The 27,466-nt window shown below is 45.7% G+C and overlaps 1 protein-coding gene across 1 annotated transcript; it reads left to right on the forward strand.

The window, feature by feature from the left end:
- LOC115107519 (poly(A) polymerase type 3-like) lies at positions 1-26,118 on the forward strand. Its single transcript, XM_029630898.2, has 20 exons — positions 1-208; positions 1,513-1,683; positions 2,841-2,907; positions 5,124-5,205; positions 5,561-5,670; positions 11,703-11,756; positions 11,888-11,999; positions 12,361-12,450; positions 14,885-15,023; positions 16,402-16,474; positions 17,012-17,132; positions 17,496-17,580; positions 20,647-20,700; positions 20,889-21,008; positions 21,086-21,195; positions 21,351-21,472; positions 21,636-21,890; positions 23,243-23,449; positions 23,654-23,725; positions 23,920-26,118. The coding sequence occupies exons 1-20, from the start codon at positions 201-203 to the stop codon at positions 24,013-24,015; spliced, it is 2,148 nt and encodes a 715-aa protein (XP_029486758.1). The 5' UTR covers positions 1-200; the 3' UTR covers positions 24,016-26,118.
- Positions 26,119-27,466: the final 1,348 nt, after the last annotated feature.

Here is a 27,466-nt window from a genome sequence, read left to right on the forward strand (position 1 = left end):
TTTTTGCGGTGACAGCAAAGCGGCACACGCCATGTTCAGTGGAAACAAAAGGGCCAAGTTTCCACTGATTGGTTGCCGGGTAAAGAAATAACATCGCTGGTTAGTTAGCTAAATTTGATGAAAAATGATAAAACGAGTATGAGAAGGGTTTCTTTTTTGGGGGCGGGGGGCTGATTGGAAAATTGCTGGAAGTTGTTACAATGCCCTTGTAAGTATCTCCCTTGGACACTGTACTGAGTGTGTTTGGAAAGGGGATTGATTGGGCCTACCGATGCGAGGTTGCCAGTCCATGTTTGCAACAAAAATAAAGAAAAAGAGAAAGAAGGAAGAGCTAGCAGGTTGTGTAGTGGGAAATGGCTTTGAAACAAGATGGAGCACATTTGTTTTTAGACTATTGGCTAAGCTAATGTTACTTAGGTCTGACATTATAAGCTAGACATTTTAAAGGGTCTTGAAAAGTTTCAAACGGTATCAAGCTAGTTAGCTACATAGCTACATGCAGTTTATTAATGTTAACGTTTAGTCAGTTAGCTACATGTTGTAGTTTAGTCATGTTAACGTTTAGCTAGTTAGCATAGCAACGCTAGCTACAGTTAGTTATTTTTAACTAACACGCCGCAATTCGGCACAGCAGTACATTTGCTATTTTGTGGTCACATGTACCACCTAACTAGTTACCAAATCACAATTGACTGCTAACTACCTGTTTTTACTAGTGTCCATGTTGTTGAAGTGTAAATGAATATCCGCAGAAGTAGTTAACTTAGTTAAATAGTCATCCGTGTACGTGACAGAACATTTGCAATATTGCATGTTGTCTGTAAGATGTAACGTTACTAGTTTTATAATCATTTTCTCAAACTAAACATGATCATATTTTTCTGGTAGACTACTTAAGTCACATCGTTTTTTTGTTGTTGCCGTCTCTGACACAAAGCTATAGCAGAGGACAAATCACGTTTTGGGAGTCTTGAGTACCTACTTTTTTGTTGTTCATTGTAATGGGACACAATAAGACATGCAAAACATCATCTTTCGCCTTTACAATGTCATGTTAACATGAAACTGTACGATAGGTTACCAAGTTGATGACATTTTCCTTATTGGTGCTTTACACCCAAACACTATCAAAAGACGTTTGAATATAAACGTATGCGGAATGAGAAGAATACACGTACATGTTTTTACCCAGAGGCCAACATTTTAGACGTATACCTTCTACCACATCCAAATAAACCACAGCAAGCAACGTAGTTATGTAAATCAGCATAGAAATAAGCTAAAAGCACACAGTACGAGCAGCAGTTGTAGCTCACTATGTGCTTTTTGATAACCTGTACAAAAAGGGTTCCATGGTATCAGGTGTATATTTTAAAAAATTGATATTCAAATCCTTTATTTTTCTTAAATGTGTTTCTTTGCACAACACCAAGAGAAATTCCTAGTAACATTTTGTTGCATGGCTATAAAGTCTTCTTATTCTGATCACAACCACATCTGTCCTGTTTTCAGTCCGTCTACAAACCAGGTGTTGTTGGGTCGGGAAACACCCAAGCACTATGGGATCACTTCTCCTATCAGCCTGGCCCAAGCCAAGGAGGCTGACCTGGTCCTCACACACAGGCTGACTGAGGCCCTGAAACCATACGGGGTGTTTGAAGAGGAGCTGGAACTACAGCGCAGGTAAGCTGGTTGTCACTAGTAGGCTAAATTGTCATGTTAGAATGGGCACAAGTTTCATCAAGGCCTATTAGGGGTGGTGGTAGGATGAGGCGTATTAGGAGAAGTAGTGGTGGTGGTAGGATGAGGCGTATTAGGAGAAGTAGGGGTGGTGGTAGGATGAGGCCTATTAGGAGAAGTAGGGGTGGTGGTAGGATGAGGCCTATTAGGAGAAGTTGTGGTGGTAGGATGAGGCCTATTAGAAGTAGTGGTTGTGGTGGTAGGTTGAGGCCTATAAGGGGTGGTGGTAGGTTGAGGCCTATAAGGGGTGGTGGTAGGTTGAGGCCTATAAGGGGTGGTGGTAGGTTGAGGCCTATAAGGGGTGGTGGTAGGTTGAGGCCTATAAGGGGTGGTGGTAGGTTGAGGCCTATAAGGGCTGGTGGTAGGTTGAGGCCTATAAGGGCTGGTGGTAGGTTGAGGCCTATAAGGGCTGGTGGTAGGTTGAGGCCTATAAGGGCTGGTGGTAGGTTGAGGCCTATAAGGGCTGGTGGTAGGTTGAGGCCTATAAGGGCTGGTGGTAGGTTGAGGCCTATAAGGGCTGGTGGTAGGTTGAGGCCTATAAGGGCTGGTGGTAGGTTGAGGCCTATAAGGGCTGGTGGTAGGTTGAGGCCTATAAGGGCTGGTGGTAGGTTGAGGCCTATAAGGGCTGGTGGTAGGTTGAGGCCTATAAGGGCTGGTGGTAGGTTGAGGCCTATTAGGAGTAGTGGTGGTAATAGGATGAGGCCTATTAGGGGGGGTGGTGGTGGTAGGATGAGGCCTATTAGGGGGGGTGGTGGTGGTAGGATGAGGCCTATTAGGAGAAGTAGTGGTAGGATGAGGATAATAACTGGATCCGATATCTTGACAGTACATCAGCCAATTATTCTTGGCTGGTGGGGCGGCAGGTAGCCTAGTGGTTGGTGTTGGACTAGTAAGCGAAAGGTTGCAAGATCGAATCCCCGAGTTGACAAGGTTAAATAAATAAAAATAAGGAACTTCTTAGGTTGGTGTTTTGGTCAGTACTAGGTAGACTGTATTTGTGGTTATAAAGTGCCATACTAGTTTAGTTATGATTTAAAAAAATATATATATATTGTCAAAATACCACAGACTTCCTCTAAATCATGCCTTGTTTTCCATAGAATACATGTGTTGGGAAAACTGAACACACTGGTGAAGGAATGGATCCGTGACGTCAGTGAGACAAAGGTATGATTTTACTTCCTCCTCCTGACGGTTCTCTCTGCTCACCAGCAGGGGTCTGGTGATCAATGGATGTGTCCCAAATGTTCACTTTCTAGTGTACTACTTTTGACCAGGGTTTTGCACTATGAATGGAAATGGGTGCCATTTGGGACATGGATGATATTACAACAACAAGGCAGTGTTGCCTACCATAATGCAGTGTTGCCTACCATAATGCAGTGTTGCCTACCATAATGCAGTGTTGCCATACCATAATGCAGTGTTGCCCACCATAATGCAGTGTTGCCTACCATAATGCAGTGTTGCCTACCATAATGCAGTGTTGCCATACCATAATGCAGTGTTGCCATACCATAATGCAGTGTTGCCTACCATAATGCAGTGTTGCCCACCATAATGCAGTGTTGCCCACCATAATGCAGTGTTGCCATACCATAATGCAGTGTTGCCATACCATAATGCAGTGTTGCCATACCATAATGCAGTGTTGCCTACCATAATGCAGTGTTGCCCTTGCCCACCATAATGCAGTGTTGCCATACCATAATGCAGTGTTGCCCACCATAATGCAGTGTTGCCATACCATAATGCAGTGTTGCCATACCATAATGCAGTGTTGCCCACCATAATGCAGTGTTGCCATACCATAATGCAGTGTTGCCTACCATAATGCAGTGTTGCCATACCATAATGCAGTGTTGCCATACCATAATGCAGTGTTGCCATACCATAATGCAGTGTTGCCATACCATAATGCAGTGTTGCCATACCATAATGCAGTGTTGCCATACCATAATGCAGTGTTGCCATACCATAATGCAGTGTTGCCATACCATAATGCAGTGTTGCCTACCATAATGCAGTGTTGCCATACCATAATGCAGTGTTGCCTACCATAATGCAGTGTTGCCATACCATAATGCAGTGTTGCCTACCATAATGCAGTGTTGCCATACCATAATGCAGTGTTGCCATACCATAATGCAGTGTTGCCTACCATAATGCAGTGTTGCCTACCATAATGCAGTGTTGCATACCATAATGCAGTGTTGCCATACCATAATGCAGTGTTGCCTACCATAATGCAGTGTTGCCTACCATAATGCAGTGTTGCCATACCATAATGCAGTGTTGCCATACCATAATGCAGTGTTGCCATACCATAATGCAGTGTTGCCTACCATAATGCAGTGTTGCCATACCATAATGCAGTGTTGCCATACCATAATGCAGTGTTGCCATACCATAATGCAGTGTTGCCATACCATAATGCAGTGTTGCCTACCATAATGCAGTGTTGCCATACCATAATGCAGTGTTGCCTACCATAATGCAGTGTTGCCATACCATAATGCAGTGTTGCCTACCATAATGCAGTGTTGCCATACCATAATGCAGTGTTGCCATACCATAATGCAGTGTTGCCTACCATAATGCAGTGTTGCCTACCATAATGCAGTGTTGCATACCATAATGCAGTGTTGCCATACCATAATGCAGTGTTGCCTACCATAATGCAGTGTTGCCATACCATAATGCAGTGTTGCCATACCATAATGCAGTGTTGCCATACCATAATGCAGTGTTGCCTACCATAATGCAGTGTTGCCATACCATAATGCAGTGTTGCCATACCATAATGCAGTGTTGCCATACAATAATGCAGTGTTGCCATACCATAATGCAGTGTTGCCTACCATAATGCAGTGTTGCCATACCATAATGCAGTGTTGCCAGCATAATGCAGTGTTGCCATACCATAATGCAGTGTTGCCTACCATAATGCAGTGTTGCCATACCATAATGCAGTGTTGCCTACCATAATGCAGTGTTGCCTACCATAATGCAGTGTTGCCATACCATAATGCAGTGTTGCCATACCATAATGCAGTGTTGCCTACCATAATGCAGTGTTGCCATACCATAATGCAGTGTTGCCTACCATAATGCAGTGTTGCCATACCATAATGCAGTGTTGCCTACCATAATGCAGTGTTGCCTACCATAATGCAGTGTTGCCATACCATAATGCAGTGTTGCCATACCATAATGCAGTGTTGCCATACCATAATGCAGTGTTGCCATACCATAATGCAGTGTTGCCATACCATAATGCAGTGTTGCCATACCATAATGCAGTGTTGCCATACCATAATGCAGTGTTGCCTACCATAATGCAGCACGTTATAATGATATATATATATTTTTGATCCTCCTAGAATCTGCCTGCCTCAGTGATTGAAACGGTTGGAGGGAAGATCTTCACATTTGGGTCCTACAGGTTAGGAGTCCACACTAAAGGTAATTATGTCATCTTTAGGAGGGATCCAGGTTGTTGAGTTGTGGTTAACACATTTGGGAACCTACTGGTCAGGAGTTCACACTGAAGGTAGGCGGCACTAATGTACGGTCAACCTTTCCATTTTGATGTTGTCCTCTAATCTTAGGAGGACTTGTACAATAGCAACATTTTCGCCGGTTTGGTTTTTAAAGTTCCTTTGACATTCTCTTTGAAAAGCACTGTATAATATACTATAGAATATGCTATATAATATACTTATTAAACACAGCCTGAGCGCACTGCATAGGTAAAACATTTTCACACAACTCTTTATCACAGTGAACTTTAAATTGTTGTGTCCCTGTCCTTGTGTAGGTGCTGACATTGATGCCCTGTGTGTGGCTCCTCGGCATGTGGAGAGAACAGACTTCTTCTCCTCGTTCCTGGACAAGCTGAAGGAGCAGGAGGAGGTCAAAGATTTGAGGGTGGGTATCTGGACTATCTCAATTACATTGCCTTCATTCCTTGCGTCTTCTTTCCTCTTCTCAAACCCCATTTTGTACATCGACTAACCTGTACCCCCGCACATTGACTCTGTACCGGTACCCCCTGTATAAAGCCTCCACATTGACTCTGTACCAGTATCCCCCTGCATAAAGCCTCCACATTGACTCTGTACCAGTACCCCCTGTATATAGCCTCCACATTGACTCTGTACCAGTATCCCCCTGTATATAGCCTCCACATTGACTCTGTACCGGTACCCCCTGTATATAGCCTCCACATTGACTCTGTACCAGTATCCCCCTGTATAAAGCCTCCACATTGACTCTGTACCAGTATCCCCCTGTATATAGCCTCCACATTGACTCTGTACCGGTACCCCCTGTATATACCCCCGCACATTGACTCTGTACCAGTGCCCCCTGTATATACCCCTGCACATTGACTCGGTACCTGTACCCCCTGTAATATAGCCTCCACACTGACTCAGTACCGGTACCCCCTGTATATAGCCTCCACATTGACTTTGTACCAGTACCCCCTGTATATAGCCTCCACATTGACTCTGTACCAGTACCCCCTGTATATAGCCTCCACATTGACTCTGTACCAGTATCCCACTGTATAAAGCCTCCACATTGACTCTGTACCGGTACCCCCTGTATATAGCCTCCACATTGACACTCTACCAGTACCCCCTGTATATAGCCTCCACATTGACTCTGTACCAGTACCCCCTGTATATAGCCTCCACATTGACTCTGTACCGGTACCCCCTGTATATAGCCTCCACATTGACTCTGTACCGGTACCCCCTGTATATAGCCTCCACATTGACTCTGTACTGGTACCCCCTGTATATAGCCTCCACATTGACTCTGTACTGGTACCCCCTGTATATAGCCTCCACATTGACTCTGTACCGGTACCCCCTGTATATAGCCTCCACATTGACTCTGTACCAGTACCCCTGTATATAGCCTCCACATTGACTCTGTACCGGTACCCCATGTATATAGCCTCCACATTGACTCTGTACCGGTACCCCTGTATATAGCCTCCACATTGACTCTGTACCGGTACCCCCTGTATATAGCCTCCACATTGACTCTGTACCGGTACCCCCTGTATATAGCCTCCACATTGACTCTGTACCGGTACCCCCTGTATATAGCCTCCACATTGACTCTGTACCGGTACCCCCTGTATATAGCCTCCACATTGACTCTGTACCGGTACCCCCTGTATATAGCCTCCACATTGACTCTGTACTGGTACCCCTGTATATAGCCTCCACATTGACTCTGTACCGGTACCCCCTGTATATAGCCTCCACATTGACTCTGTACCGGTACCCCCTGTATATAGCCTCCACATTGACTCTGTACCGGTACCCCCTGTATATAGCCTCCACATTGACTCTGTACCAGTATCCCCCTGTATATAGCCTCCACATTGACTCTGTACCGGTACCCCCTGTATATAGCCTCCACATTGACTCTGTACCAGTATCCCCCTGCATAAAGCCTCCACATTGACTCTGTACCAGTACCCCCTGTATATAGCCTCCACATTGACTCTGTACCAGTATCCCCCTGTATATAGCCTCCACATTGACTCTGTACCGGTACCCCCTGTATATAGCCTCCACATTGACTCTGTACCAGTATCCCCCTGTATAAAGCCTCCACATTGACTCTGTACCAGTATCCCCCTGTATATAGCCTCCACATTGACTCTGTACCGGTACCCCCTGTATATACCCCCGCACATTGACTCTGTACCGGTGCCCCCTGTATATACCCCTGCACATTGACTCTGTACCTGTACCCCCTGTATATAGCCTCCACACTGACTCAGTACCGGTACCCCCTGTATATAGCCTCCACATTGACTTTGTACCAGTACCCCCTGTATATAGCCTCCACATTGACTCTGTACCAGTACCCCCTGTATATAGCCTCCACATTGACTCTGTACCAGTATCCCACTGTATAAAGCCTCCACATTGACTCTGTACCGGTACCCCCTGTATATAGCCTCCACATTGACACTCTACCAGTACCCCCTGTATATAGCCTCCACATTGACTCTGTACCGGTACCCCCTGTATATAGCCTCCACATTGACTCTGTACCGGTACCCCCTGTATATAGCCTCCACATTGACTCTGTACCGGTACCCCCTGTATATAGCCTCCACATTGACTCTGTACTGGTACCCCTGTATATAGCCTCCACATTGACTCTGTACTGGTACCCCCTGTATATAGCCTCCACATTGACTCTGTACCGGTACCCCCTGTATATAGCCTCCACATTGACTCTGTACCGGTACCCCCTGTATATAGCCTCCACATTGACTCTGTACCGGTACCCCATGTATATAGCCTCCACATTGACTCTGTGCCGGTACCCCCTGTATATAGCCTCCACATTGACTCTGTACCGGTACCCCCTGTATATAGCCTCCACATTGACTCTGTACCGGTACCCCCTGTATATAGCCTCCACATTGACTCTGTACCGGTACCCCCTGTATATAGCCTCCACATTGACTCTGTACCGGTACCCCCTGTATATAGCCTCCACATTGACTCTGTACCGGTACCCCTGTATATAGCCTCCACATTGACTCTGTACCGGTACCCCTGTATATAGCCTCCACATTGACTCTGTACCGGTACCCCTGTATATAGCCTCCACATTGACTCTGTACCGGTACCCCCTGTATATAGCCTCCACATTGACTCTGTACCGGTACCCCCTGTATATAGCCTCCACATTGACTCTGTACTGGTACCCCCTGTATATAGCCTCCACATTGACTCTGTACTGGTACCCCTGTATATAGCCTCCACATTGACTCTGTACTGGTACCCCCTGTATATAGCCTCCACATTGACTCTGTACCGGTACCCCCTGTATATAGCCTCCACATTGACTCTGTACCGGTACCCCCTGTATATAGCCTCCACATTGACTCTGTACCGGTACCCCCTGTATATAGCCTCCACATTGACTCTGTACCGGTACCCCCTGTATATAGCCTCCACATTGACTCTGTACCGGTACCCCCTGTATATAGCCTCCACATTGACTCTGTACTGGTACCCCCCTGTATATAGCCTCCACATTGACTCTGTACCGGTACCCCCTGTATATAGCCTCCACATTGACTCTGTACCGGTACCCCCTGTATATAGCCACCACATTGACTCTGTACCGGTACCCCCTGTATATAGCCTCCACATTGACTCTGTACCGGTACCCCCTGTATATAGCCTCCACATTGACTCTGTACTGGTACCCCCTGTATATAGCCTCCACATTGACTCTGTACCGGTACCCCCTGTATATAGCCTCCACATTGACTCTGTACCGGTACCCCCTGTATATAGCCTCCACATTGACTCTGTACCGGTACCCCCTGTATATAGCCTCCACATTGACTCTGTACCGGTACCCCTGTATATAGCCTCCACATTGACTCTGTACCGGTACCCCCTGTATATAGCCTCCACATTGACTCTGTACCGGTACCCCCTGTATATAGCCTCCACATTGACTCTGTACCGGTACCCCCTGTATATACCCTCCACATTGACTCTGTACTGGTACCCCCTGTATATAGCCTCCACATTGACTCTGTACCGGTACCCCCTGTATATAGCCTCCACATTGACTCTGTACCGGTACCCCCTGTATATAGCCTCCACATTGACTCTGTACCGGTACCCCTGTATATAGCCTCCACATTGACTCTGTACCGTAATACCCTGTATATAGCCTCCACATTGACTCTGTACCGGTACCCCTGTATATAGCCTCCACATTGACTCTGTACCGGTACCCCCTGTATATAGCCTCCACATTGACTCTGTACTGGTACCCCCTGTATATAGCCTCCACATTGACTCTGTACCGGTACCCCCTGTATATAGCCTCCACATTGACTCTGTACCGTAATACCCTGTATATAGCCTCCACATTGACTCTGTACCGTAATACCCTGTATATAGCCTCCACATTGACTCTGTACCGGTACCCCCTGTATATAGCCTCCACATTGACTCTGTACTGGTACCCCTGTATATAGCCTCCACATTGACTCTGTACTGGTACCCCCTGTATATAGCCTCCACATTGACTCTGTACCGGTACCCCCTGTATATAGCCTCCACATTGACTCTGTACCGGTACCCCCTGTATATAGCCACCACATTGACTCTGTACCGGTACCCCCTGTATATAGCCTCCACATTGACTCTGTACCGGTACCCCCTGTATATAGCCTCCACATTGACTCTGTACTGGTACCCCCTGTATATAGCCTCCACATTGACTCTGTACCGGTACCCCCTGTATATAGCCTCCACATTGACTCTGTACCGGTACCCCCTGTATATAGCCTCCACATTGACTCTGTACCGGTACCCCCTGTATATAGCCTCCACATTGACTCTGTACCGGTACCCCCTGTATATAGCCTCCACATTGACTCTGTACCGGTACCCCCTGTATATAGCCTCCACATTGACTCTGTACCGGTACCCCCTGTATATAGCCTCCACATTGACTCTGTACTGGTACCCCTGTATATAGCCTCCACATTGACTCTGTACCGGTACCCCTGTATATAGCCTCCACATTGACTCTGTACCGGTACCCCCTGTATATAGCCTCCACATTGACTCTGTACCGGTACCCCCTGTATATAGCCTCCACATTGACTCTGTACCGTAATACCCTGTATATAGCCTCCACATTGACTCTGTACCGGTACCCCTGTATATAGCCTCCACATTGACTCTGTACCGGTACCCCTGTATATAGCCTCCACATTGACTCTGTACTGGTACCCCCTGTATATAGCCTCCACATTGACTCTGTACCGGTACCCCCTGTATATAGCCTCCACATTGACTCTGTACCGGTACCCCCTGTATATAGCCTCCACATTGACTCTGTACCGGTACCCCCTGTATATAGCCTCCACATTGACTCTGTACCGGTAGCCCCTGTATATAGCCTCCACATTGACTCTGTACTGGTACCCCCTGTATATAGCCTCCACATTGACTCTGTACCGGTACCCCCTGTATATAGCCTCCACATTGACTCTGTACCGGTACCCCCTGTATATAGCCTCCACATTGACTCTGTACTGGTACCCCCTGTATATAGCCTCCACATTGACTCTGTACTGGTACCCCCTGTATATAGCCTCCACATTGACTCTGTACCGGTACCCCCTGTATATAGCCTCCACATTGACTCTGTACCGGTACCCCCTGTATACAGCCTCCACATTGACTCTGTACTGGTACCCCCTGTATATAGCCTCCACATTGACTCTGTACTGGTACCCCCTGTATATAGCCTCCACATTGACTCTGTACTGGTACCCCCTGTATATAGCCTCCACATTGACTCTGTACCGGTACCCCCTGTATATAGCCTCCACATTGACTCTGTACCGGTACCCCCTGTATATAGCCTCCACATTGACTCTGTACTGGTACCCCCTGTATATAGCCTCCACATTGACTCTGTACCGGTACCCCCTGTATATAGCCTCCACATTGACTCTGTACTGGTACCCCCTGTATATAGCCTCCACATTGACTCTGTACTGGTACCCCCTGTATATAGCCTCCACATTGACTCTGTACTGGTACCCCCTGTATATAGCCCCGCTATTTTATTGTTACTGTTTATTTTTGTATTTTCTTAACTCTATTTCTTGAACTGCATTGTTGGTTAAGGGCTTGTAAGTAAACATTTTACAGTAAGGTCTACACCGGTTCTATTTGGCGCATGTGACAAATACCATTTGATGAGAAGGTAAGAGGCCTCACCCCTCTGACCTTCGTATCCAATGGGTTTTGAGAAGGAGGTGAGAGGAATTAAGGGAATGTATTTGCGGTTCTGGTGTTGGTAGACTAGGAGGGGAAGATGTGTTCCCAAAAGTTGAGGTGCAGACTGTTCATCAACTTCTTTTTTCCCCCTAGGCTGTTGAGGAGGCATTTGTCCCCGTGATAAAGCTGTCTTTCGACAGCATTGAGGTATGACATTTGAAAGTATTTATTGTTTAGGATTTCATTATAGGCCTAAATGTGAAGTTGGTTCAGGTCATTCAATGTGAATTGAGATTTGCGGCTTTTTTAAATGTCCAATGAGTTTTGTGTATTTCTAGATCGATATCCTGTTTGCTCGGTTAGCGTTGCAAACCATCCCAGAGAATCTGGACCTCCGAGATGACGGGCTGCTGAAGAACCTTGACATCCGCTGCATTAGGAGTCTCAATGGTAACACAGCTCTTTATATCTCCTGAGCTCCGGTCCTGATGTGGTTCAGTTGGTAAAAAGGATGCCGCTGTTGTCAACGGTGTTGTGGGTTCAATATTATCGCTGGGGTCACATGGTAAAATGAATGTCGCTTTGGATAAAATAATCTGCTGCGTGGTTTCTCCACTTCACTGATGTTGATATCGGATCCATGTTAAAAACATAAGGTCTAACAATTGGGTGTTGGCTCACCTCTGACCCTACCTACACTTAGTTGAAAGCATCTACTGTGTTGTAGAATTTCAAGTAATCTGCATTGTCTATGTTATCCCCCTCTGTCTATTGTGAGTGATAATGACTTGGACGTTTTTGTTGTTGTCAGGTTGTAGAGTTACAGATGAAATCCTCCATCTTGTGCCCAACATTGAGAACTTCAGACTGACACTGAGGACCATCAAGCTGTGGGCTAAACGTGAGTTGGATCTGTGTAGTGTTGCGTAGCGTCAAGCATAGGAGTACAATCATTTGCCTTGGTGGAAACAACTGTCGAGTCAGGAATCTCCTGTAAGCGTGTGTATGTGTCTGTACTTGTGTGTTTTGAGTCGGGAATCTCCTGTAAGCGTGTGTATGTGTCTGTACTTGTGTGTTTTGAGTCGGTCCCTGTACTATATCAGTTTGTACGTCTTGCTGTGTAACACTGTTGTGGCCAGGCAGGTGGGATTATCTCTTTCTCACCTTGTCCTCTTTTCACACAAACTATCAACTAATGGCATGTCAACACGCTGGGCCCACACTGACAGCCTTCAGGTCCTATTCCCTAAACAGGATTAGCCTCTAAAATAAACGGAGTCATGGCTTTTCTTTTTTTTTACACAGGACAGACCACACCCCTCGTGGCCAAGGTGAATTTGTTTGGCTTGCATACGCTGCCTGGCAACCAACTGTCCAATCATGTTTTGTCTTGTTGGAATAACTGCCGTGGAGTCACTCACTGGCTTGTATAATAGGCCAGGTGCATAACTAAGCCCAATCCAAAACATCCCCAGCCCCCCCAACCCTTTGGTGATCTTTAGAAACTAGATAGATGTAATCTATATGGCATAAGCATTTCCAAGTTTATTGGGAGGCAAGGCAGAACCATCAAGGAATTGCCTTTTTGAATGACAAAATCAGAAAAATTACACTGGTGCCTTGTGGTCATTGACGTAATGCCCTTATTAGGTCTGTGTTTCTCTCACCTGTACCAAATGGCTCAATTACCATCACATGTGAATATACTTTACCAGAAAATGTATCTACGACTCGCTTGCCTCTATCCTGCTGACTGGCATGTAGGGCAACAACAACATAACGAAATTTATGCCATCTACAGTGATGGACACCTCCTCCCCCAGGTCATAACATCTACAGTGCTATACACCTCCTCCCCCAGCTCATAACATCTACAGTGCTATACACTTCCTCCCTCAGCTCATAACATCTACAGTGCTATACACCTCCTCCCCCAGGTCATAACATCTACAGTGCTGTACACCTCCTCCCCCAGGTCATATCTACAGTGCTATACACTTCCTCCCTCAGCTCATAACATCTACAGTGCTATACACCTCCTCCCCCCAGGTCATAACATCTACAGTGCTATACACCTCCTCCCCCCAGGTCATAACATCTACAGTGGTATACACCTCCTCCCCAGGTCATAACATCTACAGTGCTATACACCTCCTCCCCCAGGTCATAACATCTACAGTGCTATACACCTCCTCCCCCAGGTCATAACATCTACAGTGGTATACACCTCCTCCCCCAGGTCATAACATCTACAGTGCTATACACCTCCTCCCCCAGGTCATAACATCTACAGTGCTATACACCTCCTCCCCCAGGTCATAACATCTACAGTGCTATACACCTCCTCCCCCAGGTCATAACATCTACAGTGCTATACACTTCCTCCCCCAGGTCATAACATCTACAGTGGTATACACCTCCTCCCCCAGGTCATATCTACAGTGGTATACACCTCCTCCCCCAGGTCATAACATCTACAGTGCTATACACCTCCTCCCCCAGGTCATAACATCTACAGTGGTATACACCTCCTCCCCAGGTCATATCTACAGTGGTATACACCTCCTCCCCCAGGTCATAACATCTACAGTGCTATACACCTCCTCCCCCAGCTCATAAATTCTACAGTGCTATACACCTCCTCCCCCAGGTCATAACATCTACAGTGCTATACACCTCCTCCCCCAGGTCATAACATCTACAGTGCTATACACTTCCTCCCCAGGTCATAACATCTACAGTGCTATACACTTCCTCCCCCAGGTCATAACATCTACAGTGCTATACACCTCCTCCCCCAGGTCATAACATCTACAGTGCTATACACTTCCTCCCCCAGGTCATAACATCTACAGTGCTATACACCTCCTCCCCCAGGTCATAACATCTACAGTGCTATACACCTCCTCCCCCAGGTCATAACATCTACAGTGCTATACACCTCCTCCCCCAGGTCATAACATCTACAGTGCTATACACCTCCTCCCCCGGGTCATAACATCTACAGTGCTATACACTTCCTCCCCCGGGTCATAACATCTACAGTGGTATACACCTCCTCCCCCAGGTCATAACATCTACAGTGCTATACACCTCCTCCCCCAGGTCATAACATCTACAGTGCTATACACCTCCACCCCCGGGTCATAACATCTACAGTGCTATACACTTCCTTCCCCAGGTCATAACATCTACAGTGCTATACACTTCCTCCCCCAGGTCATAACATCTACAGTGCTATACACCTCCTCCCCCCAGGTCATAACATCTACAGTGCTATACACCTCCTCCCCCCAGGTCATAACATCTACAGTGCTATACACCTCCTCCCCCAGGTCATAACATCTACAGTAATATCCTGGGCTTCCTGGGTGGTGTCTCCTGGGCCATGCTGGTAGCCAGGACCTGCCAGCTCTACCCCAACGCCGTGGCCTCCACCCTCGTACACAAGTTCTTCCTCGTCTTCTCCAAATGGTAAGCAGTCGCTCTCCATTCGGATGTGCTCTGTGACCTGTTTCTCATGGCCGTTGAGTTGTTCTGTCTTTTTTAAGGAGATTTCTTTGTTTCTCTTTAGTCTGAAGTAGAGGTCGACCGATTAATCGGAATGGCCGATTTCCAAGTTTTCATAACAATCGGAAATCAGTATTTTTGGGCGCCGATTTGACGATTTTATTTATTTACATTTTATTTTTTAATATATTTAAAATATATATATATTTGCAACCTTACAGTTAACTAGTCTAACGCAACAACGACCTGCCTCTCTCTCGTTGCACTCCACAAGGAGACTGCCTGTTACGCGAATGCAGTAAGCCAAGGTAAGTTGCTAGCTAGCATTAAACTGATCTTATAAAAAATAATCATAATCACTAGTTAACTACACATGGTGTGATGATATTACTAGATATTATCTAGCGTGTCCTGCGTTGCATATAATCTGACTGAGCATACAAGTATCTTACTGAGCGGTGGTAGGCAGAAGCAGGCGCGTAAACATTCATTCAAACAGCGCTTTCGTGCGTTTTGCCAGCAGCTCGTCCTGTACGTCAAGCATTGCGCTCTTTATGACTTCAAGCTTATCAACTCCCGAGATGAGGCTCGTGTAACCGAAGTGAAATGGCTAGCTAGTTAGCGTGCGCTAATTGTCGTTGTGTTGCTGGTTCGAGCCCAGGGAGGAGCGAGGAGAGGGGCGGAAGCTATACTGTTACATTGGCAATACTAAAGAGCCTATAAGAACATCCAATAGTCAAAGGTTAATGAAATACAAATGGTATAGAGGGAAATAGTCCTATCATTCCTATAATAACTACAACCTAAAACTTCTTACCTGGGAATATTGAAGACTCATGTTAAAAGGAACCACCAGCTTTCATATGTTCTCATGTTCTGAGCAAGGAACTTAAACATTAGCTTTCTTACATGGCTCATATTGCACTTTTACTTTCTTCTCCAACACTTTGTTTTTGCATTATTTAAACCAAATTGAACATGTTTCATTATTTATTTGAGGCTAAATTGATTTTATTGATGTATTATATTAAGTTAAAATAAGTGTTCATTCAGTATTGTTGTAATTATCATTATTTACAAAAAAAAAAATGTATCGACCGATTAATCGGTATCGGCGTTGAAAAATCATAATCGGTCGACCTCTAGTCTGAAGTGTGTATGAACCGTGAACACATTTTTCTCACTCCTTGGTGCTTGTGGCAGCTCTATTACTGCTGTTTTCCTTAGGAACACAAGATGATGTGTGTTTAAAGGGGTGACTGACTGGTGTAGTGGGGTTGCCTGACCTACTGGTATTACCTGGTCTGTATCATCACACTAAACTGGAGTTGTGTTAATGCAGGGAATGGCCCAACCCTGTTCTCCTGAAGCAGCCAGAGGACTGCAACATGAACCTGCCAGTCTGGGACCCCAGGGTAATGCTGATCATAATGTTGAACCTGCCAGTCTGGGACCCCAGGGTAATGCTGATCATAATGTTGAACCTGCCAGTCTGGGACCCCAGGGTAATGTTGATCATAATGTTGAACCTGCCAGTCTGGGACCCCGGGGTGTCGTAGTCAAACTGTTACTAGTCCGGTCCTGAGCAACACTGACTACGTCAAGGACGGTCATGAACTTAACTACCTCAAGCATTTTACCTGCAGAGCTGCCAAGTTAAGGGAAATCCAATAAAAGCAGGTGGTTAATTAACCCTGTTCCTCCAGGACGTATCCCATGGTGTTAACCGTGTAAAGTCTAGAGCCATGGGGTTTTTCCCTGTAACATCTGTCAGTCCCACTTCTTTCATCCGTTCCAGTACAAACACATTTGATTCACCTGCATTTAGATGCTTCATAACACTATTATCAAGATAGTTACACACATTCTCAGAGTTCTATTGTACCAAGTGACCCCTTCTGCATGTAGTGGAGGGTTTTGATTGGCTCTGAGTGTCCTAACTGCTGTTCCAGGTGACCCCCAGTGACCGGTACCACCTGATGCCCATCATCACACCAGCCTACCCTCAGCAGAACTCTACCTACAACGTCTCTGCCTCTACGCGTGCCGTCATGGTGGACGAGTTCAAACAGGGTCCGTAAAGCCGTCTCAAATTCTAACTTTACACACAAACTGTTGCATCCACTCTTAGGTCCAGTCTCTCTGAAACTGGATGCTCTTAATACAAAACCCTTCAGGCCAGAGTCCTAATTTCAGAGACTTGAGCAAGAGACATACCCCCAACATTCACATAAATGATCCATTCGTGTCAAAAAGGGAGGTTGCATCAAATGTAAGTTGTTTATGCGTATGTCAAGTAAATTCAGCCTCCTTCGGGTGTCTTTTCTCAAGGGGTTCCCTAACGGCTGTCTTCATTGTAGCCTTGTTGCCTCATCTGTAGTTTTTCCTTTTGGTTCTCCTTCCGTTTTGGTTAACACGTTTTCCTTCCCTCTACAGGTCTGGCCATCACAGATGAAATTTTGCAGAGTAAAGCAGAGTGGTCCAAACTATTTGAAGCACCAAACTTCTTTCAGAAATACAAGTATGTATTAAGCAGCTTATCCTGTGGGACACGCATGGTGAGACAAACCAACTATTTCAATAAAGATTTCGATTTTCAAAATACACCAACCACCTCACTCGCACCTTTTTCAGTAAATGTGAAGTTCTCTTGTTCCTCTCTGTATATGTAATCCACTCATTCAGTTTGATTTATTTGTGTTATTAAATAAACACTTCAGGCTTAGACAAGACTCAAAAGATGCTTTCTTCTGCCCTAAGCACCCTCTGATTCTCAAAACGATGATCGTAAAGACAAATACAATGTTAATGTTATGCAGAGCCTGAAGTCCAGTATAATCACTGCTATTACCTATAGACTGTGCTCTCCAATGTAAGCACAACTCAATATTTGATGTTTGTATATTTTACTAAAGGTAGGTACTTCAGCTGTAAGGTTCTTATTATACTGTACATCTACTTCCCAAATAAAATGCTTTAGTTAAACATTTGCACTATGTATTTCTTGTTAGTCTTCATTTTGTAGACATGTTTTTTTGTTAAGTTTTGATCATGACAAATCCGTAAGTTGTAGCAGCACAACATTAGCAGGAAGCCATGTGAAGAATACAAGATTTAAGTAATTGGATCTTTGTTTCATTCTATACATGTGGGTACCACATCCTCTTTCACTTATCAGTTCTGCTCAATCTGGAGAAATGTACTTGAATGTTGAAATCTGAAGTGGGGGGGGGGGGGGGGGGGAAGTAAAGATGAAAAGATGATTTTGTTAATTGGTTTATCAGTAATATGCAAAGAGAATGAAGCTAGCCTTGTACAGTGGCAACAATTATGTTACTGAAGAGGCCGTGTCCTTGGCGGAGGAGACATTCCTCCTCTTGCAGCCCCAATCAACATGTAGACCTATTTACAGAAGGCTGATGTTTTTGTTGCCCAGTCCCCTCCTTTAAGTGTTGTAGATTGACTTGTTCCAATCCCCTTTCTTTTACCAAAATCTTCTATTCCTGAGGCTCTCTATTTGAAATCAAATCCCCTCAAGTCTTTTGGGAAATCAGTTTGATCCAGCAACCCTTTCTTTGACAGAGAAGTGTCAGAACATGTTGATGTGTAATTGCCTTAAGCACACCCTGGCTTAAGCACCTCTTCTCATCCTTTGAGTTGCTGACAGAGGAAAGGACAAAATGCACCAGCACATTCTGGACAGTCATTTGACAGCACTGGAGAGCCTGAAAACATGGATACAATTAAAAGTGATTTAAAAAATAAATCCAGCCTGTGGATTGGACTGCAGAGTTAGAGGAGACAGTATATATCCAGCCTGTGGATTGGACTGGCGCATTAGAGGAGACAGATTGTTCTCCAGGTTCGACTGTTTCCACATCAGGCTTGATGAACATATTTCATAACCAGACCATCCTGCTGGTCTGGCTCGCACCCTGCTGATTACTACACCCGGTTTCTCTGTACTCTTGTTTGAATAAATCAATCATTTGTCCTGGGCTCAGACCTTTTATTTTCAACGTGGCCTGAAAATGAAATATCTTTTCCATTCATCTGCTTGGTAATGTAATCCTATTTTATAATATTCTAACCTCGTGGGAACTGATCGGAACGAGCTCCTGTGATTGGACTAACAGTGAGGTAGTGTGGTTTTCAACCGGTGCAAGGCAGAGTATACAGTAGCAAATGACTATGCTTGGTGCTACTGTGATAACTGCATGGAGATTGTACATGTAGGCAGACAAGACATGTAAGTGAATATGTTTGTGCAGTTAGTGTAATAATAGTGACTTTCAGTATACTTGAATATCGTGGAAGATATATTTTACACTAAATTAGGTTCGTTCTCAAGTTGACGTGAAGAGGGTTTGGTGAATGAATTATCTTGGTAGTGCGATTGGGGTTTTCTCTGGCTAGTTGGATTTGTTATGGAGCGTTTGTAGCTGTTACTGTGACATGTTTGTGTAAAAGACATGTTCAGTTTAGGACAATGTAGTTTCTAGCCATTTAAAACACAGATCGTTGGTAAATTATTTGTAGTTTTTTTTTTTGCTGTTTTAGTTTGATAAAGTGTGTTTTTAGAAATGAACATATTTCCATGACCTGCTGTAGGGTGGTGGCGAGGACTGGGTGATCTGGTCGGGCCCCTCTGTGCCTGGGCCTCTCCTAGCCTGGGTTTGTTGCCTGGTTGCTGTCTTTAGCGGTTCCTAGCCTGGGTTCGTTGCCTGGCTGCTGTCTTTAGGGGTTCCTAGCCTGGGGCTCTCCTAGTCTGGGTTCGTTGCCTGGCTGCTGTCTTTAGGGGTTCTTAGCCTGGGGCTCTCCTAGCCTGGGTTTGTTGCCTGGTTGCTGTCTTTAGCGGTTCCTAGCCTGGGTTCGTTGCCTGGCTGATGTATTTAGGGGTTCCTAGCCTGGGGCTCTCCTAGTCTGGGTTCGTTGCCTGGCTGCTGTCTTTAGGGGTTCCTAGCCTGGGGCTGTCCTAGCCTGGGTTCGTTGCCTAGCTGCTGTCTTTAGGGGTTCCTAGCCTGGGTTCGTTGCCTGGCTGCTGTCTTTAGGGGTTCCTAGCCTGAGTTTGTTGCCTGGTTGCTGTCTTTAAGGGTTCCTAGCCTGGGTTCGTTGCCTGGCTGCTGTCTTTAGGGGTTCCTAGCCTGGGGCTCTCCTAGCCTGGGGCTCTCCTAGCCTGGGTTTGTTGTCTGGTTGCTGTCTTTAGGGGTTTCCTAGCCTGGGTTCGTTGCCTGGCTGCTGTCTTTAGGGGTTCCTAGCCTGGGGCTCTCCTAGCCTGGGTTTGTTGCCTGGCTGCTGTCTTTAGGGGTTCCTAGCCTGGGTTCGTTGCCTAGCTGCTGTCTTTAGGGGTTCCTAGCCTGGGTTCGTTGCCTGGCTGCTGTCTTTAGGGGTTCCTAGCCTGGGTTCGTTTCCTGGCTGCTGTCTTTAGGGGTTCCTAGCCTGGGTTCGTTGCCTGGATGCTGTCTTTAGGGGTTCCTAGCCTGGGTTCGTTGCCTGGCTGCTGTCTTTAGGGGTTCCTAGCCTGGGTTCGTTTCCTGGCTGCTGTCTTTAGGGTGTAATGGTAATGTTCTGTCTCTTATGTTCCAAGGCATTATATTGTGTTGCTAGCAAGCGCCCCCACCGAGAAGCAGCACCTGGAGTGGTGAGTACTGACTGTGTGGGGGAGGGGGCTGGAAAAACCTTTGGGTGAGATTATGACTGACTGAATGAATGAGGGTGGAGACATGATGTATTACATGTGAATCAATTTCAATGTTACTCTTTTAAAGCCTTTACACCTACTGTTAGGGAATACATTAGGAAAAGTGCTGTTTTTCTCTGTCCTGCCAGGGTTGGTCTGGTTGAGTCTAAGATCAGGATCTTAGTAGGAAACCTGGAGAAGAATGAGTTCATAACGTTGGCCCATGTCAACCCCCAGTCATTCCCTGGACCCAAGGAAAGCAGGGAGAAGTGAGTTTATTATACTCTTATGCAAGGTTGTAGTACGCTCTTAATGGACTATTTCTCACCTGTCTTGTGTTTTCCAGAGAGGAGGTCAGCACCATGTGGGTGATAGGGGTTATCTTTAAGAAGATGGAGGCATCAGAGAACCTCAACGTTGACCTGACCATTGACATCCAGTCCTTTACTGACACGGGTATAAAATCACCTTACTCAATTCAACTCGGGAATGTAGAATTTGAAAACGATATTTGTCATGTTTTCTGCACTTGTATCTAGTTCTATTATTTGACCCAAACTAGCATGCTAATGTTATATTAAAAAGTTATATTTTCTAAATGATTCCTGCAGTGTACCGGCAGGCGATGAACAGCAAGATGTTTGAGGCGGACATGAAGATCCAGGCCATGCATGTGAAGAGGAGACAACTTCACCAGCTACTGCCTGACCTGGTCATGCCCAAACGCAGGAAGGTACGACATGCCATTCATTATTTAGTCTGCTCCTTGTTAACAATAGAGGTGTAACACTCATTTATAGAGTTTTATATTCTACTTTTCACACAGTCTCTTAGCTGACTGCTTGCTTGCTTGCGGTATTGAGTTGTAACCAGTGTCGTTTTGTTCTGTCCTCCAGCACTCGACAGAGGGGCTTCGTCAGATGAATGACAGCAGTCTGGACCTATCGTTAGACAGTGACAACAGTATGTCTGTGCCATCCCCCACGGCCATGCCAGCCACTGTACCCACGTCAACCCCAGTGAAGTGTGGCCCACTAGGTCCCCCTCCAAGTCCCCTTGCGGCTGCAGCCGGCCAGCCTGAGGCCCCAGCTGTGAAGAGACCTGGCTCCCCTATGCAGGAAGAGAGGAAGCGGTTCAAATCAGATGCTGAGGTATTCCATCTTCATTGTGTAGCCAGGAGTTTACAGATAATACTGTAACATGTGTATTCCTTATATGTTTTATTCCAGCTTTTTACTGTCATTTTGAGACGCCCCTCTTCTGTCTACAGATTTGTCTCTTATTTCTGGCATAGTAGTGGGCAGTGTTGGGATAAAAAAAGAAAGTAACACTATATATTATCTTGCATTACTTTCATTAAAGAAATCTGTTTGTTTGACTGTCGGGAGAAGCAAGGACGAGCCACCAAAGATAGTCTACTTACTAGGCGGCAGGTGGCCTAGTGGTTAGAGCAGGTAGCCTAGTGGTTAGAGCAGGTGGCCTAGTGGTTAGAGCAGGTGGCCTAGTGGTTAGAGCAGGTGGCCTAGTGGTTAGAGCAGGTGGCCTAGTGGTTAGAGCAGGTGGCCTAGTGGTTAGAGCAGGTGGCCTAGTGGTTAGAGCAGGTGGCCTAGCGGTTAGAGCAGGTGGCCTAGCGGTTAGAGCAGGTGGCCTAGCGGTTAGAGCAGGTGGCCTAGCGGTTAGAGCAGGTGGCCTAGCGGTTAGAGCAGGTGGCCTAGCGGTTAGAGCAGGTGGCCTAGCGGTTAGAGCAGGTGGCCTAGCGGTTAGAGCAGGTGGCCTAGCGGTTAGAGCAGGTGGCGGCCTAGCGGTTAGAGCAGGTGGCGGCCTAGCGGTTAGAGCAGGTGGCCTAGCGGTTAGAGCGTTGGGCCAGTAACCGAAAGGTTGCTAGATCGAATCCCTGAGCTGACAAAGGAAAACAAATGTCATTCTTCCCCTTAACAAGGCAGTTAACCCACTGTTCCTAGGCTGTCATTGTAAATAAGAATTTGTTATAAACTGACTTGCCTAGTTAAATAAAGGTTAAATTTAAAAAAAATACTAACTCCGGTTTGAGCACTACTTCCTCCTCCTCTGTGGCACTGCTTTCCTGTGCTGCTGAATTAGCCATGTACACTGCAAGACAAACAAATGTACAGACCCATAGAGATGTATAGAGGATACACTTCCCACTAGACGGGGTAGCCCTCTGTGGGCTTTGCCCTCTGTGACAATGGAAAAAAATCAAAGGTGCACCCCCTATACGTTTCTATTGGACAGTAGCAATCATGGTGTTTCCCAGAACAGTTTTTCTACGCTCGCGTGAGAACTAAATGAGGAAATGAGATATGATCGTGAAAGTAACCACATAAAGTAACTAATAAAGTTACCCAATTGAAAAAGTAAACCATTACTTAACTCCGTTACTCATATAGAGTCATCTGAATACTTATCGCGTTACCCTCCAGCACTGAGTCCATTTATTGATCTACTAAATATGCTTAACGGATAAACTTCTCTTCCTTTGTAGGATTCAGCTGTTGAGAAAAAGCCTTCAGGAGACACAGTCCCCACAAGCCTGACCCCCTCTCCTCCGCCCACCATGGGCCCCCCAGCGGCCCCCCGCACCTCTCGCCAGGAGATGCTGGAGGAGGAGGACCCCTCCCCAGTCCCAGAGACTAGGACAACAGAGAATGGGGCAGCTGCCGGAGAGGAGTGCACCACTGTGGAGGCACAGGCACGTAACAAGCTTATCCATAGTGTCACATCATCATGTATAAATATATTCATTGTTGTAATCTATCTTTTCAGAATATGTTTGGCTACATCTTGATGATATTATAAGAAGCATATATGTTTTAATTAATGCTAGATTAGAAGAGTCAGGTGAACATGGTTAGATAGTTGTGATAAACTGTTCTGTGGGCCTTGCTGTTCCCAGGTCAATGAGGACAGTATGTCCGAGGAGATGCCTGCTTCTGAAGGGGAAGGCAAGATGGAGGCAGATATTAAGGTATCAATGCACTCTATTTTTCTGTCTGCCTCTCTGCCTGTCTTCTCTCTTTCTCTCTCTCTGCCTCTCACTTTCATAATTCATGTCTGAAAAGTGTACAGATCATTTTCTATACGGTCTATATTTCCACTTTGGTCTGTCTGTTGTTAGTTTTGCAGCCAAACTACAACTTGATTATCTTACTCTTCCCTCAGCGAATGGTCAGTGCGGATCTGTCTGATGTGCCCCTCCTGCCAGCCAACCCAATTCCAGTGGTGAAGAACTCTATAAAGCTTCGCCTCAGCAGGTAGGAGAGAGGACAGACAGACGCATCTACTCGCCTCCCAGGCCCCCGGCCCCTATACCCTGAACTCTACTGTGGGTGTCCTAAGACATTCTCAGTCCTCTGCCACGGAATGCCCACAGTGCTGCAGATAAAGACACAGACCGACAACACAGGCGACTAGACAGACCGTCATCTCTTTTCAACCAGGGACATTGTCAGTTGACACGAAGGACGTAGCTGCAACTGTCTCCACAAGAGGGCGATGTTGCTCTTCTGCTGAATTCTCCTAGGTGGCTTCCAACCTATACCTTACTGGTTAAAGGGTAGAAGTTGTCCCATAGACACAGATCTAGGATCAGCACACCTCCCCTGAGTCTTAGTAAAACACAAAACGGACCCTAGATCAACATGTCGGCATCTTCATCCTACTCCTTCCAGAGCTGCTGGTTACCAGGAATAAACAACGTGACATAAAGATGTCATCTTTCCTGTGCATGCAGACGTGTGTGCTGTGCGTGGACGTGGATGCTCATTGGTTCGTTCTCTTCTTCTCTCCTCATTGTGTTGTCCAGAGAACAGATGATGACGGAACAAGGTTCTGTTGACTAATGATTTTGGGATTTCTTTGTCCCAGTGGTTTACTGTGTGTGTGTTTGTGTGAGTGAAGTACCTTGGTATGATGTCAAAACGTACTTTGAGTAATAAAGAAGAGCAGAACTGAAAATGAAGATCTCTTCCTGTTACCGTTGTGATATACCGAAGTGTGTAACAGGTGACAGGTTACGGCTGCGCCAAAGGTAGTACACTATAAAGGGAATTGGGTGCCATTTGGGACGCCCAAAGCTAATCACTGTCAGTCAACTGTTGGGATGTGAGGTGGCCTTTGGGGTTGTAAGGAGATGTATAGAAAATGGTATGAGGGTGTTTGGGATGCATCAAAAAGACATGGACACAGTCAGACACATGCAGCCAACGCTTGCTAAAGGAACTAGCTCAGGTTCGAGTACATACACAACACAACACAGAATAGCTTAGTCTCTTCAGGATAGTTTAGTGTTTTTATTACGGTAGTCGTATGTACAGGTTACACATGGAAAACATCGTCTGACGAAATGCTAACTGGTTCCTTCTGGACAATGCAACAATAATAAGACCTAATAAAATATAACAATAGGAACATGAAGTAGATGTCACAGTAGAATAGAATAAACCTTTTAGTATAATAACAAGAAGTCACAATATTTGGACGGGGTAGAATAGTCAATAGTGATACAGGTCTATCGTCTAGAGATGACAGGGAGTTAAGAGTTGAGTTCTACAGGAATGTTCAGATTATATCAGAGGAAAATATGGTTTTAGAGGGCTATGGCTGGCATGTTGAGTGGAGAAGTGGTCTGGTGTCTTGAGTAGACCATTTAGTTATATATATGCATAGACTTTGAATGAATAGAGCGGGTGTAGTACCTCTGACTATTCTATTCATTTGGATTCTATGTATACATGCATTGTACAGTAACTGTTAGTCTCATGTACCAAAAACATGAAAATGATGAAAAACAATGCTTTTTCTTTTGCGTGGAACATGTAAGACTTGAGCTTTCGCATTGTTGGACTATTTGAATAGAAATATAATTACTCAACTATCACGCAGAAGGTTAAGAGCACAAATATTCTTTGTTGGCTATTAATTTCTGATTTACTAGGTCATAACATAATTGGAATTTGCCAGAATAGTTGACGGGTTGAATACTCGATAGTATTGTTAGAGGACGACAGTTATTTTTGGTTTCACTGTTTTTTTTTTGTTGAAAAGTTTTAAAACGATGTGTACTGAATTTTCACTTACTCAATATTTTGTTGATGTCTTAACAAAATGTAGCTTTTGTCTCGGTTGTTTTGTGCTAATTGTGTGGGACTCGTATGTTAACGACGAATCTGAATTTAGACCGCTGTCAACCTAGGGTGCGTTAATCTACATGAATGGATCATTTCCTTCAATGACAAAACATTATTTCCCGTTCTTACAATGCTCTTTTTCAGTTCAAAATTGTTTCTTAGGTGTATTTGTAAGGATGAGGTATTGTACTTTTTTTCCCCCCCTCAAAAATAAAGCTCTACGTTGCAAAGATGTGTTGGTCTTGTGTTCTTGTTCAATGTACCCCACCACCAGAAACAAAAATAGTGATCGCTTCCAACACCGCGACATAACGCCACATCAGACTCTTACCCACCCAACACTGGAACATAACTCCACATCAGACTCTTACCCACCCAACACTGGAACATAACTCCACATCAGACTCTTACCCACCCAACACTGGGACATAACGCCACATCAGACTCTTACCCACCCCAACACTGGAACATAACTCCACATCAGACTCTTACCCACCCAACACTGGAACATAACTACCCACCCAACACCACATCAGACTCTTACCCACCCAACACTGGAACATAACTCCACATCAGACTCTTACCCACCCAACACTGGAACATAACTCCACATCAGACTCTTACCCACCCAACACTGGGACATAACGCCACATCAGACTCTTACCCACCCAACACTGGAACATAACTCCACATCAGACTCTTACCCACCCAACACTGGAACATAACTCCACATCAGACTCTTACCCACCCAACACTGGGACATAACGCCACATCAGACTCTTACCCACCCAACACTGGAACATAACTCCACATCAGACTCTTACCCACCCAACACTGGTACATAACGCCACATCAGACTCTTACCCACCCAACACTGGGACATAACGCCACATCAGACTCTTACCCACCCAACACTGGGACATAATGCCACATCAGACTCTTACCCACCCAACACTGGGACATAACGCCACATCAGACTCTTACCCACCCAACACCGCGACATAACGCCACATCAGACTCTTACCCACCCAACACTGGGACATAACGCCACATCAGACTCTTACCCACCCAACACCGCGACATAACGCCACATCAGACTCTTACCCACCCAACACTGGAACATAACTCCACATCAGACTCTTACCCACCCAACACTGGGACATAACGCCACGTCAGACTCTTACCCACCCAACACTGGGACATAACGCCACGTCAGACTCTTACCCACCCAACACTGGGACATAACGCCACATCAGACTCTTACCCACCCAACACTGGGACATAACGCCACGTCAGACTCTTACCCACCCAACACTGGGACATAACGCCACATCAGACTCTTACCCACCCAACACTGGGACATAACGCCACATCAGACTCTTACCCACCCAACACTGGGACATAACGCCACATCAGACTCTTACCCACACAACACTGGGACATAACTCCACATCAGACTCTTGTGGCGCTGTAGGAGTCTGTAGGAGACTCATGGTGCTGTCGGAGACTCATGGTGCTGTAGGAGTCTCATGGTGCTGTAAGAGACTCATGGTGCTGTAGGAGACTCATGATGCTGTAGG

This window comes from Oncorhynchus nerka, linkage group LG24 (genome assembly GCF_034236695.1).
Source record: "Oncorhynchus nerka isolate Pitt River linkage group LG24, Oner_Uvic_2.0, whole genome shotgun sequence".
In the NCBI taxonomy this organism is placed as follows: domain Eukaryota; kingdom Metazoa; phylum Chordata; class Actinopteri; order Salmoniformes; family Salmonidae; genus Oncorhynchus; species Oncorhynchus nerka.

What these genes read in the sequence shown, in the direction of transcription:
- LOC115107519 (XM_029630898.2), top strand. An exon ending in CCCAAGGAAAGCAGGGAGAA is followed by an intron (nt 21,009 to 21,085) that starts GTGAGTTTATTA and finishes TGTGTTTTCCAG; the next exon opens with AGAGGAGGTCAGCACCATGT. An exon ending in GCACCACTGTGGAGGCACAG is followed by an intron (nt 23,450 to 23,653) that starts GCACGTAACAAG and finishes TGCTGTTCCCAG; the next exon opens with GTCAATGAGGACAGTATGTC.